The 13,585-nt window shown below is 35.8% G+C and overlaps 1 protein-coding gene across 1 annotated transcript in view; it reads left to right on the plus strand.

Moving 5' to 3' along the window:
* The first annotated feature begins 653 nt into the window (after positions 1-653).
* Positions 654-13,585, plus strand: part of LOC146454128 (uncharacterized) — a 28,622-nt gene continuing 15,690 nt past the window's right edge. Inside the window, exons 1-10 of the mRNA XM_085095806.1 lie at positions 654-763; positions 4,338-4,600; positions 5,306-5,420; positions 7,919-8,047; positions 9,681-9,803; positions 10,737-10,859; positions 11,080-11,202; positions 11,757-11,879; positions 12,106-12,228; positions 13,042-13,125. Coding sequence (XP_084951932.1) covers positions 691-763; positions 4,338-4,600; positions 5,306-5,420; positions 7,919-8,047; positions 9,681-9,803; positions 10,737-10,859; positions 11,080-11,202; positions 11,757-11,879; positions 12,106-12,228; positions 13,042-13,125 — 1,279 coding nt within the window. The 5' untranslated portion in view covers positions 654-690. The remainder of the gene's footprint in view (positions 764-4,337; positions 4,601-5,305; positions 5,421-7,918; positions 8,048-9,680; positions 9,804-10,736; positions 10,860-11,079; positions 11,203-11,756; positions 11,880-12,105; positions 12,229-13,041; positions 13,126-13,585) is intronic.

The following is a 13,585-nucleotide window of genomic DNA, read 5'->3' on the forward strand; positions in this document are numbered from 1 at the left end:
AAGCGAGAAACGCTGGATTCATTACCTACATAAATGTATCTACCAAAAAACTGAGAAGTCCTTTAACAGGTGAAAAAACTTTCACGTCAAGTACACGTTTGTTTTGTCGTTTTAATTTGACCAATTTTGTTTTAACCCAAATAACTAATTTCTAAGCTCTATTGTATAGACGAACGAGCGTACTTTAAAATTACAAAATTCGCCATGGTTGTTTTCACATTGCAGCCTTTAATTAATCAACAACCTTAGTTAACAATTATAGCCATAAAATTATGACTTGAATACAATGTTTCAAATAGTGATGAAGAAAAGTGTCTTTCCGTTTTTCCTTCCCTTTCTTACATTTCTTCTTTTTCTCTTAACTTTTTCTGCAAAAAAAAAAATCGAAAACAGACACAGTTGCCTTCCTTCTAAAATCCAAACAAACATCTTTAAATAGCTTCGTTAAGTTAGCTAATGACAAGTTCCTGTTTTCAACTGACGAGAGAACTGTCTGGATGCCAACTGATCGCATTTTCATTGGCTTAAAATGACAGGTGCGATATTCAAATAAACCTACGCTACAACTCTACTGGTGCAGAGAACAATAAGTTGCTATCGACAAGCTATCTGTTTGCGCTCTCCTTTTAAAAATCAGCATTTGTAGCCGACGAGTTGTCGGTGCAGCTTCAATGGAAGGAAAGGAAAATCATGGATTCCAAGCTCCAGCTTTACGTTTTTCTAACGGTCTTATCATTGAGAGTTGTTTCCGCCTGCTTGGATGGTAAGTTTCATTTTCTCAAATCGTTTGCCAGTTTTGCCTTTTTTTTTTCTTTTTAGATTCTGCCTTTTTTCTGAAATATTTCACGCATTGATAAAATTGGCACCAATTGCGTATTTGAGAGGAGAAACCGCCAAATTTTTGTCGTATAGCAGAGCCTCCATGGTTTAAAATAAATAACGCTTCAAAATTCATTCCTTATTTTTTTTCCTTTGTAAAGTAAAGAGTCGCAAAATATTTCAGTTTAGGAGTTCCCATAATATACTCGATTTTTATCCAATATTCTGTTCAAATTCGTAATTACTCAGAATTGTATAGCAAGTTTTTATGTCAATTTTAAATCTGAGTTAGCAGAAAAGGTTTTTTGTCTATTTCAGTTTCACCTTTTACCAGACTGGTTGTTGACATTATTAGCTGTTATAAAACTCACGTAATATTCTACCAGTTGGATTTATTTTTCATCACGAATGCATGCTTGAAAAGGGAACAACAAATTATAGTGACAGTTCATCAGTCCTATCTTGAAATACCTTCATTGTGATTGTTACAAATGTCAAGTTGCCAAATTCCTGCTGTTAACCTAAATTTCGGAAGGAAGGAAACAGCTAATTGAAGTGACGCCAGTAACGCCGATAGTGCATCCTTATTTTAAATACCTTTATCGTGATTGTAAGAAATGTTAAGTTGGCAAATTCCTGCTGTTAACCTAAATTTCGTTCAAATACGAACAGGTTAAAAATATTTTCCAAAATATTGAGGAGTTCTGTTGACATGTGGAAAAAAACTCCACGACAGGTGATTGCTTATCTGGTCGTCTTCTTGACAATTAACTTTCCGTGACTACATTTTACCAATATTACCAGTATTTTGCCAATACTACCAATAATTTGTTTTCTTGCTCCTTTTCATCACCAAAACCTAATTTCTAAGCTGACACTATTGTAAAAACGAACCTGGCATGCTTTAAAACTACTGAGGCAATTTCTGTTTTCCTCACGATGCAGACTTCAATTAATAAACAAGCTTAGTGAAAATCTAAATTGAGTACGGAGGACTTTTGACAGTTTGCTATCCATTGCAGCTGGATTTAAAGAAAACAAAACATTTTTGTTAGGTTCTTATTACTTTGCACTCCAAACACGCAAATACTTCAAACTTCCTGACTAATCCATCTCCTTTTCTTACCTTAAAAGGTATTAAAAAAATGGATAAATGACCTCATATTGCTTAGTTCTTTTCCGCTCAGGCAGGTTTCGCTTTGAACCTTTATTTATGAAAGCAAATTAAAATAGCGGAATTGCAGAGAAGACTTAGGTAAAAAACATCGTTTAACTACCACTCAGTTTTTTTTTTCGTATGTTTAAAATTCTGTTGCACCATTCTTGTCGCCATTTGTTATGTTAAAAAATTGTTCATCATATTCTAGTTCGTCGGATTTAATGGCTTGATATTTAACCCCGGCCATACCGTTATTAATGAGGTCATCACGCACGTAGCGCCGAGTTATTTATAATCACATAATAAAACAATAGAGTAAATGTTCGCGGGCATATATATGTTTTTGACCCAAATCAGGCTTATTTTAGAATGAGTTCTATAATAATTTGAGAGGGCATTCAGGAAAGGAATCAAAGACACTACAATAAGCGATATCTGGATCGAACGCTGCCGGCGTAGCGTCGGCGTTTATTTTATTGTCCAAATCAAAGCTTTTATTGTTTCATAAGCTTAAGACTTTGGATGAACATCACTAAATCTGCCAAAAGAATCTTTGCTTCTAATTTTTCAAAATTAAAATTACATCATTTCGTAAACAAGGAAGAAATAGTAAATTACAAGTTTTAAAATTAATTGCGCAACTTTCTAAAATGAGCGGGTTTCGCTCGACGAAGGCAAATTTACATTCACTTCTCCGTCTACAATGGAGCTACTACAGGCACTATTTCCATCATCCCCCACGAGTTTCTATAAGTTCTCTACATCTAGCAAAGACGCCTGAGAATTTGCTTCTTCGTTAGGTTTTTGAGCCAATTTGTAGCTCAAAACTTTTTCTTTGCAGATGGCCGCGCTTCCAGTCAAACAAGCAAGAAAACGGGCGAACAGTTTTCCAGTTCTGATTGGCTGGCTATGTTATTTTCTTCTTTCTGATTGGGTTAGAGAAGAAGGCTAAAGTAAATTTTAGCCGCTAGATTCTCCATTTTAGACCGCAAAAAAAGGCCGCAATGCCCGACGAAATTGTTATAATCACTCTATATCCAACAAGCGCGAATAAAGTAATTGTTACGTGCACAATAGAGTAGCCAAGGAAATGTTGACGAAGGCGATTTAATGACCGCTATTTATTCGGTGATATTATAATTAACAATTATTCCACGAGCGCGCGTTGGATATGAGATGATAGATAGCCAACGAGGCGCGTAGCGCCGAGTTGGCTATAATCATTCCATATCCAACAAGCGCAAGTGGAATAATTGTTTTATTAAAAACAATCAAGAAATATTGCTAGATCTTACTGATCTCGCTGTGAAAGAATAACCAGCAGACAATTTAATGGCCGCCATTTCTCGGCCATGGTATAATGGCTCATATACCATGGCCGCTAGGCCAATCAAGTCCCTCGAATTGCATTATACAATGATTCAGTTTTTAATAATTCCTGTTATCCCACAGCTGCTAAGTCAGTGATCTATGGAATTGTATTTTCCACTTATCCAGATTTTTATGATAACTGTACACCCACAAAGATACAAATTTCAAGAAATTAAAGAAACATTTTCTCGCCAAAATTTTATCTACCAACCCAAACTACCAATGTCATCTATGCTTACAGTAAAGCTGCAAACATGATTGTCAAACACTGTTGCGATATTTTGCCAGAAATAGTAGCGTTAGTTTACATAACAACAGGGGCACACAACGGTTTGTTTCAGTGAAATATCTTTTTCGGAGGGACTTAATCATCTTAGATCGATCGGATTTAAAATTTTTTTTTGCCAAAATGCCATCCCAAATTTACACTGGAGAACTAGTCTCCTTTGTTTTACACATGTTGACAGAGGCATGTGTTGTTTTAAATGCAAAATAAGGCAGGCTAGCATTATCGGAAAACCAATCTCATCTAAAGAATCCAACCAGATTCGACGGTGTGGTGTTAGTTAATACAAATTTGTTTTTTTAAAAGGCTGTAAAACAATTTGAGATACAGCATTTGGGATTAGATTTTGTAATTTTTTTTGTTTTGTTTTGTTTTAATTTTTTTTTCTTTTTTTTTTTTGTGGCTGCTTAAGGTGTGTATGTAACTGGGATATAATTTCCGGTAAGGTAGGTATACTTATCCCGACACCTTAAGAGAAACGTGAAAGAATCCTGTCAAACAAAGCATGACATTCTAACAATTGCCTATTTAAGCTGTAGTTTTATAACACATGTCTCGTTTGGTTTGACTGGGCAAGTATTTCAACACGTAGGCTTTTTGAAAACGCCCAACCACTGTGAGGACAACCTTTTTTTTTTTCGTCTAGATACTTCCAAGAGAAATCACACTTTTGACTTTTTGTCTCAAAATGGAATCTTTCAGGTGAATGTCGTGAACTAGCCTTCCCTTCGTTTTACTTCTTTGCTAACAAGCGTCTGGAGAATCACAACATAACCACTGTCAGAGTCCGAGATATGAGTGCTTGTGAACTGCGTTGTTACCATGAACCCAACTGCGTCAGTATTAATTTTAATAATACAGCAAATGCCAAGGGAACATACAGATGTGACTTGAATAACGCCACTCATCGAGGACATGATGTGAATTTTGTACACACAGATGGCTACTTATACCGTGGGGCAGACGTAAGTTCTTGTTGTCGTTGTTGTTGTTGTTGTTGTTGTTGTTGTTGTTGTTGTTGTTCTTCTTCTTCTTCTTCTTCTTCTTCTTCTTCTTCTTCTTCTTCTTCTTCTTCTTCTTCTTCTTCTTCTTCTTCTTCTTCTTCTCCTTCTCCTTCTTTTTTTTCCGCTTGTTACTTTCCAGGCTTTCGTAGTTTGTCTTAGGGAAGTGGTCAACACTACTATACCCGACCAGGACCCACCGAACCACAGAATAGATGGTGGTCTCTGCCTGCACCCCCTTTCTCAACGTCAAGTGATGGTGTTTAATTGCATAGTCACCTCTCTATGCTGCAGTAAAAAAACAGTGACAATGAGATTCAAACCTCACTTTTATTGTTTATCCTAAAGTGCGGACTATTGCTAGCTGAATATTTATGAATCAACTCAATAAAATTTTGTAGGCAATGTTCATGAGATAGGTGGTGTCCTTGATAACAACATCACCTGGCTGACAAGGTGTGTCCTCTCCGAACAAACTTGTTCTAACCAGTTTCCTCTTCTCATTCCTTTTCTTCTTTTTTGCCTCTGAAAATTGTATCCTAAGCTAATACTAAGCGTAAAGTAGTGCTCCTCCTAAATATTTGCTCATTACAATTTTTTTATCAAGCAAAGAGTATTGTTCATCTCTGTTAATATTCCCATTCATACTTTATTTTTATTATTTTGTAGAGTGCTTGTGATAGTGCCCCTTGCCATAACGGTGGTACCTGTCAATCTGGATTCACAGATAAAGGATACCGGTGTTTGTGTCCACCTGGATTTATGTTTGCACACTGCATACAGGGTAAGGAGCAAATTTCCTCAATCATCTAGTATTGTTCGTCTGCAAATCCAACATCTTCCTTGTGCAAAATAGTATCAAATATTGGATAATTTTACAAGCATGGAAGTGAAATGTCATTCTTACGATTTGATTGCTTTTTTAGCAGCTTCTATCTCGATTCCTTTTTCTAACCGTTTTCTTAATTTTTCTGACGTGGATCAAACTAACACGCTAAAGACGCAAACAAATTTCGTCGTTAACTGCAAATTTATTACCTTTTTTGAGTAAACAATTTTTTATCTGTCTTACATAACTCAGTTTTACACTACTTACAATAATTACGATACTTACACTGTTGACTATACTTATTAACTATACATACAATATCTACACTACATACGAACTAACGCTATGACTGCTTATGAATAATCACAAGTTACATCCAAAAATACTTAAAACACTATGCTTAGACATCTAACAATACTTTTTGATTACAAAAGAGTTACATTTTAAAGCATCTTTTTTTTTTCAAAACATCGAAGTGTGCACAATTAAACGAGACAAGCCCATTTGCGATAGTAACTAGACAGGCAATTATTTTCAGTCGCGATCTCTTTGAGAATTTCAAGTTTTCCTTGGATAAGCAGAAGAAAGTTTTGAAAATTTAATTCATCTCCACGAAGGCTTGTGCAGAAAAAAGCTATATTTTGCAATTAATATATAAGCAATAGTTTAGTACCTGCGAATGTTATGTCCCGTCGAACCAGCCGTAAAGTATATGGCTTCCAGACAATTTATCATTTCGCTTGTTTTTTCGCACCAAACGTTTTGGAACGAGGTACAAATCTCGGCTAAGGTAACACAATTTATCAGTAAGTGGGTCAAAGTTTTCTCCGTGGCATAACATAAGTTACAAGTAGCATCTTCCATTAAATCATCACGATAAAGTGTGGTACGGGTTGTAAGAACATTATGAATCACTTTGTATTGAAACATTATTTTCACCTCCTTGGTGACTGTAAATGACATGAGATAGACCTTTTCTGTAAATCCGTGACGAAGAATCTTGCTTTCAACAGTACGGGGATTGAAAACTTGTTTTAGAAAACAGGAGTCGTTGAGAGAGGCACTGGGTTTGGTAGTCGGAGCAGGGTTTGTGAGTCTTACTTTCCAAGGTTTTGGGATTGCATTTACAAGACAATAATATTTTGTAAAAGGTACATTCATTTGGAATTTTTGTCCAAATACATTCAAATCCAAAAAACACCTTGGTGGTTTAGTAAATCACCTATTTTGGTAATCCCGGCGTCGAACCAATTTTGGTAGAACAGAGGTTTATTATCTACGAGGATGTTACAGTTATTCCATAGTACTTCATTTTTAAGGTGTGTTGTGATACCGTAGCCTGAAGACTTTCTAAACTCGCACCAATAGTCTTAAATGTTTTTATAGACAGTGGCAAGATTTTTGAGATCAACGGTGTTTGTTGCGTAATTGCACTTTGTTAGGAAGGATAAGCTTCCGTGTTTGTGTACGTGGTGATTGGGGATTATTTTCCAGGAAGCATGTGTGTCGTCTTGAATGCTGTTGATCCAAGCAATTCTGAGAGCTTTTTCCATGATTTGGAAATCAAACGCTTTTAAGCCGCCGTTTTTCTTTTCCCCAATTATGGTGACACTTATGAGGCTTAGGAGGAGGCTTCCACGCCCATATAAAGTTAAAAATTAGTTTATATATCTCTTGGGTATAATGGATTCGGAGAGTTTGATAGTTTGTTTACTGCGCAAGCAATTCTCTATCTTTCATTGGTGTTTTGACAAACGCATCTTGTGCCTTGTTGCTTTCAAGAACTCTGGATCTGTTATGATACTAAACGGGTTTTTTCAGCCAGCGTTAACGCTTCTGAGAGTTATTGCTTTTTACTACTTCAATCCTTTTGTCTACCAGAGAGATAAAATTGCTCGAGGGACTTTGTGAGCTCTGTTTTCTTAGTTGGTTTTCTCCATCTCCTCAAGACGAGTCAAGTACTCTGTTTAATTGTTACGAGAACCAATCTAAGAAAATACTGTTTGTTATTTCCGAGCCTTTGCTAGAATACGGAACAATACAAAAGTCTAGCAAAAATTTTTTTTGCTAAACTGTAATTTGCCAGCTCATAAACAAAAAGGTATCGATCAGTAAAAGTCTTTGCACTAACCATTACAAATCTTGGCAGCAAAATTGGTTGCCTCTTTGTGTTTTATGAAACAGCATTATGATAAATTAGTTGTACTTGTGAGGTCATTGCTTTTTGAAAGTGCTCTGCCATTTTTCTTCCCGATACACGAAATTACGTATATCGCAGGATAATTATGATCCGACAACGTATATTAAGTTCACCATGACCATATTTTGGCAGTGTTACAATGTGTTGAATAATTATTTGGTATATCCGAACTAGCTGCTAAGATTATGGCTGTTCACTTTTGTCTTGAGGTTTTTGTGTAACCATAATCTGTGTCCAATATTTTTTTTTATAGACGTTAACGAATGTGCGTATGGAAGATGCATCCATAATTGCAGCCTCGACGCAGAGTGTATCAACACCAATGGATCGTACTTCTGCAAGTGTCACCTAGGGTACACTGGAGACGGCTTCAATTGCACAGGTGAAATTGACCTGTCCATAATCCATAACGCGTTAGGTAGCTGCCCTTCTAGCTGTGATTAGACCCTCATTATTATTATTATTATTATTATTATTATTATTATTATCATCATCATCATCATCATCATCATCATCATCATCATCATCATCATCATCATCATCATCATCATCATCATCATCATGATTATTATTATTATTATTATTTATCTTTTCACATGAAGTATGTGAAACAGATATACAAACAGAGCTTAACAGCTACTGAAATTGAAAGTTCTAATTATTATAAGAAGTCTCCGTAAAAACGTTGCAGATAAGAAATCGCTACTGACATGTCCCTCTGTTATGTGTATGCCTGAGCTTGTATGTCATTTCAGGTTATATTGTTTTCCTTTTGTTGTCTTCTTTGGCTTGTTTGTTTGTTTTAACGTTCCAGTCGTTATATAACCAGTAATCTTTTATTGCTTTATTCGGTTCTGTTATTTGTTTAAAGGTAGCGGATAGATTCAATAATTCAACTAATGTTCTATTAACACTTTCTGTAAATGTAAACAAGTATACACCGGAGGTCTCAACTGATGGTGATGCTCAGGCCATTATATCTTCACATCCCGGAGTCATTTCCCATTAAACCTATTTCAGATATTAACGAGTGTGGAGAAGAAACACACAACTGCTTTTCTTCTCATTCATTTTGCTGCCAGAATGTCATCACTATATCAAGGCACACGTGGTCTCATAGTAATAGTGTTTCTTTGAGAAGTTCCTTCTTATTGTGAATGGTTGCTAAGCCAAGATATTATTGGAACAATTTAAAATTTCATTCAACTCCCGAAGGTGTTTTGGCACAGTTCAGTAGCTGCAAGGTCGGTGAAAAATAGGTGTATATCTATTTATTTAGTTTTCCTTAAAAGGTGCTCCTTTCGTTGTGGAAGCTGGTATAGCTGCTCTTAGGGTAGTGATAACTGATAAATGATCAGTCACGGTTAACCGCAGACAATGTAATTTCATGCAGGACGAGTAATGACTAGATCAATTTTGTGTCTAAGTTCATATGTGGACTGATTAAGAGAAAGTCTTCGTAAAAACGTTCTAGTCGCTCTGACACTCTGGTAGAAGACTATACGCGGAGATGATTACACAGTACAATCCAAATCTTCTCAATCATCTAGTTGATTTCTTCTATAAATCCAACATACTCGACTCGTTGTGGAAATACTAGCAAATATTAAATAATTTGCCACGCGTGGAAGTGAAATTGTCATTTTTAATTATTTGATTGCCTGTTTAGCAGCTTCTATCTCAATTCTTTTTTCTAACCGTTTCCTTACTTTTCTGACGTTAATCAAACTAACACGCTAAACGCGCAAAACAGTTCCGTCGTGCAGATGGCTACTCCTGAATATCTCATAAATGAAAGTCTCGTTGCTTCTATTGCTTTTAAAGTTAATGTTTACGGCAAATACGTTAACTAAATCAAGACCAAAACACTCATAAATCTTAACAAAAAGCAATTTCTAACAGCGATAAAAAAATTAAGATTTAAATTATTTCATTTTCCACACTGATGGTCCACTAGGTTTCTTTTCCATTGGTTTTCATTTATCTTCGTTTTTTGTTCCCCTTTATTACTGCAGATATTAACGAGTGCGCGTCAGGAACACACAACTGTAGCAAGTATGGCTTATGTAACAACACCCAAGGATCATTTAACTGCACCTGCAAGCAAGGGTATACTGGCGACGGATACAACTGTACAGGTGAACATGACCGGGCTTTGTTTCTCTTATTGTTTAAAACAGCCATTACTTAAATGGAGTACAAGTCAAAACCAGTTTCCATTTGGTAACACGCAAAAATTACCGGTCTTGGAATTACCGGTAATATTTTGACTTGCCCACTTGCCCAGTTACTAGACCTAACTCTCTGATACAGCCTGGCTAGCATTCTCCATTTTAACATCTCTATTCGATGATTTGCAAGACAGTGCACTTTTTAACTATCTGAGAGCAAGCGTTATCCATTTTGCCTCATTTCAGATATAGATGAATGCGTGACAGGAACACACGACTGCAGTAATGATACCGCGTGTAACAACACCAAAGGAGGATTCAGTTGCACGTGCAAAGCTGGATTCACACGAGACGGACAAAACTGTACAGGTTAAGATTCCATGATTTGTTTGTTATTCTCATTAGAACTGTGTTCTTTGTTTGCTATTCCCAGGACATAATATTATACTAAAAAAGGATAAGAAAGTGAGAAGAAAGAAGATGTAAGCTTAATATTCTCTCAATGCGCTACCTGAACACTATTCTGTTTATGAAGTCGAGGAGTGACAAACATTCTTCATTCAATTTCGTTTTCTTTTAAATTTAATAGAGGAAGAAAAGTCTGGTTAAATTAAACATTTTAATCGCTTATCCCTGGATATCATTCATTCCAAACAGCTGGTCTTTTCTTTTTAGGGCCGAACTTTGATCATCTGCAATCAGTAAACCAAACCACCACTTTGACAGATATCGCAATTGTTGTAATACGTTGTGGATTTTTTTTAGTTCCAATTTACACCTGTAATTTTTTCATTATTTAAGGCCTACGCTACTTTCTTCGGATGAGTGAAGTATTTTTGTTCCTCTTTTTATAATTCTCTTTAAATGTACAGAGATTTGTTTAAAATTATTTTCTTTCAGATGTCGACGAGTGTGAAGAAGAAAAACACAACTGCAGTGCAAATGCCGTTTGTAACAACTCCAACGGATCGTACAATTGCACATGCAGACCAGAGTACACTGGGGACGGGAAAAACTGCACAGGTAGATAGGGGTTGACATTTCTTCGCACTGCCCACTCAAGTGGAACAGCTAATACCTTGAAACCTGAATTGTAATTTTCTGCAAGCGCAATCACGCGAAATCTCCATTATATTTTTATATTTTTTGTCTGTCGCTGGAGATGCTGTCGGTGGGGATGGGCCTACTGGTACTGGAGGTATTTCGTTAAATCATTTTTATCATCCTTTTCACCTCATTTCAGATATAGATGAATGCGTGATAGGAACACACAACTGCAGTAATGATACTGAGTGTAACAACACCAAAGGAGGATTCAATTGCATGTGCAAAGCTGGATTCACAGGAGACGGAAAAAACTGTACAGGTTAAGATTCTATGATTTGTTTGTTATTCTCATTAGAACTATGCTCTTTGTTTGCGCTTTTTACTTCTGTACTATGGTAATAATTCCCAGGACATAATATTACACTAAAAAGGATAAGAAAGTGAGAAGCAAAATTATATAAGCTTGATATTCTCTCAATGCGCTATCTAAACACTATTCTGTTCATGAAGTCGAGGAGTGACAAACATTCTTCATTCAATTTCGTTTTCTTTCAAATTTAATGGCAGAAGAAACGTCTGGTTAAATTCAAAATTTTAATCGCTAATCCCTTGATATCATTCATTCCAAACAGCTGGTCTTTTATTTTAGGGTCGAACTTTGATCAACTGCAATCAGTAAACAAAACCACCACTTTGACAGATATCGAAATTGTTATATTACGTTGTGGATTTTTTTAGTTCCAATTTACAGCTGTAATTCTTTTTTTTATTGAAGGCCTACGCCAGTTTCTTCGGATGAGTGAAGTATTTTTGTTCCTTTTTTCTAATTCTCTTTAAATGGACAGAGATTTATTTAAAATTGTTTTCTTTCAGATGTCGACGAGTGTGAAGAAGAAAAACACAACTGCAGTGCAAATGCCGTTTGTAACAACACCAACGGATCGTACAATTGCACATGCAGACCAGAGTACACTGGGGACGGGAAAAACTGCACAGGTAGATAGGGGTTGACATTTCTTCACCCTGTCCGCTCAAGTGGTACAGCTACGGTAATACCTTCCAACCCGGCTTGTCATTTTCTGCAAGTGCAGTCACACGAAATCTCCATTACATTTTTATATTTTTGGTCTGTCGCTGGAGATGCTGTCGGTGGGGATGGGCCTACAGGTACTGGAGGTATTTTGTTCGATCATTTTTTATCATCCTTTTTACCTTATTTCAGATATAGATGAATGCGTGAAAGAAACACACAACTGCGGTAATGATGCCGTGTGTAACAACACCAAAGGAGGATTCAATTGCATGTGCAAAGCTGGATTCACAGGAGACGGACAAAACTGTACAGGTTAGGAATGAATCATGAATCACTTAAGGACTATGCTTTTTGGTTCAGGCTTTAACTTCTATATGTGCATATGGAGGATGCATCCATAATTGCAGCCAGGACGCAGTGTGTGTCAACACCAAGGGATCGCACAACTGCCTGTGTAACCCAATATTATTATTATTATTATTATTATTATTATTATTATTATTATTATTATTATTATTATTACTATTACTATTACTATTACTATTATTATTATTATTATTATTATTACTATTTATTACTATTGCTATTATTATTATTATTATTATTGTTATTATTATTATTAATACTATTACTATTACTATTACTATTATAATTATTATTATTATTATTATTATTATTTACCTTTTCACATGAAATATGTGAAACAGACATACAAACAGAGCTTAACAACTACTGAAATTGAAAGTTCTAATAAGAAGTCTCCGTAAAAAACGTTGCAGATAAGAAATCTCTACCGACATTTCCCTCTTTTATGTGTATGCCTGAGCTTGTATGTCAATTAAGGTTATATTGTTTTCCTTTTCTTGTTTTCTTTTGATCATTGGCTTGTTTGTTTGTTTGTTTTAATGTTCCAGTAGTTATATAACCAGTAATCTTTTATTGCTTTACTTTATTATGTTTACATTTGTTTAAAGGTAGCAGATAGATTCAATAATTCAAGTAATCTTATATTAAGACTTTCTGTGAATGTAAACAAGTGTAAACGGAGAAGGCCTCAACTGATGGTGATGCTCAGGCCATTACATCTTTCCATCACGGAGTCATTTCCCATTAAACCTATTTCAGATATTAACGAGTGTGAAGAAGGAACACACAACTGCGGTACCAGAGCCGCTTGCATTAATACTGAAGGATCATTCACTTGCACAGGTATTGTTTACACTTCCGGTTTCGTCTTATGACTAGACTTCCGGTGACTTAAGGAGGCTCGCATCAGTTTTTCTAGACTTAGGGTGGAAATTTTGAAATTACAATCTCGCATAGAATATAAACTTCGTTCTCCTTCATACTACATCATCATTTTAACATATGATCAAAATTAATTTTCTCATCAGTTACCAAGCAACAACCGTTACCATAGCAACGGTAGCGCATAGCCTCTTATTTTAAACATTGTCGATTATCTCGAAATCTACTCAGCCACTTTATGACGAAACTTTAGGGATTTAAACTGCTCAATCTAGACAACTTGTAGGCGAAATTAGAAAAAAATCTGTAAGAGCGTTGTCAAGTAAATAATAAATCGACTTTTACGGAGTGATTTTGTCTATTGGCGATCAAACATCCTGGAATTTTTTACGACACCCAAGACCGGAAATCCGACCCGAAA

This window comes from Pavona decussata, unplaced genomic scaffold (assembly GCF_977016875.1).
Source record: "Pavona decussata unplaced genomic scaffold, jaPavDecu1.1 SCAFFOLD_313, whole genome shotgun sequence".
Lineage (NCBI taxonomy): Eukaryota > Metazoa > Cnidaria > Anthozoa > Scleractinia > Agariciidae > Pavona > Pavona decussata.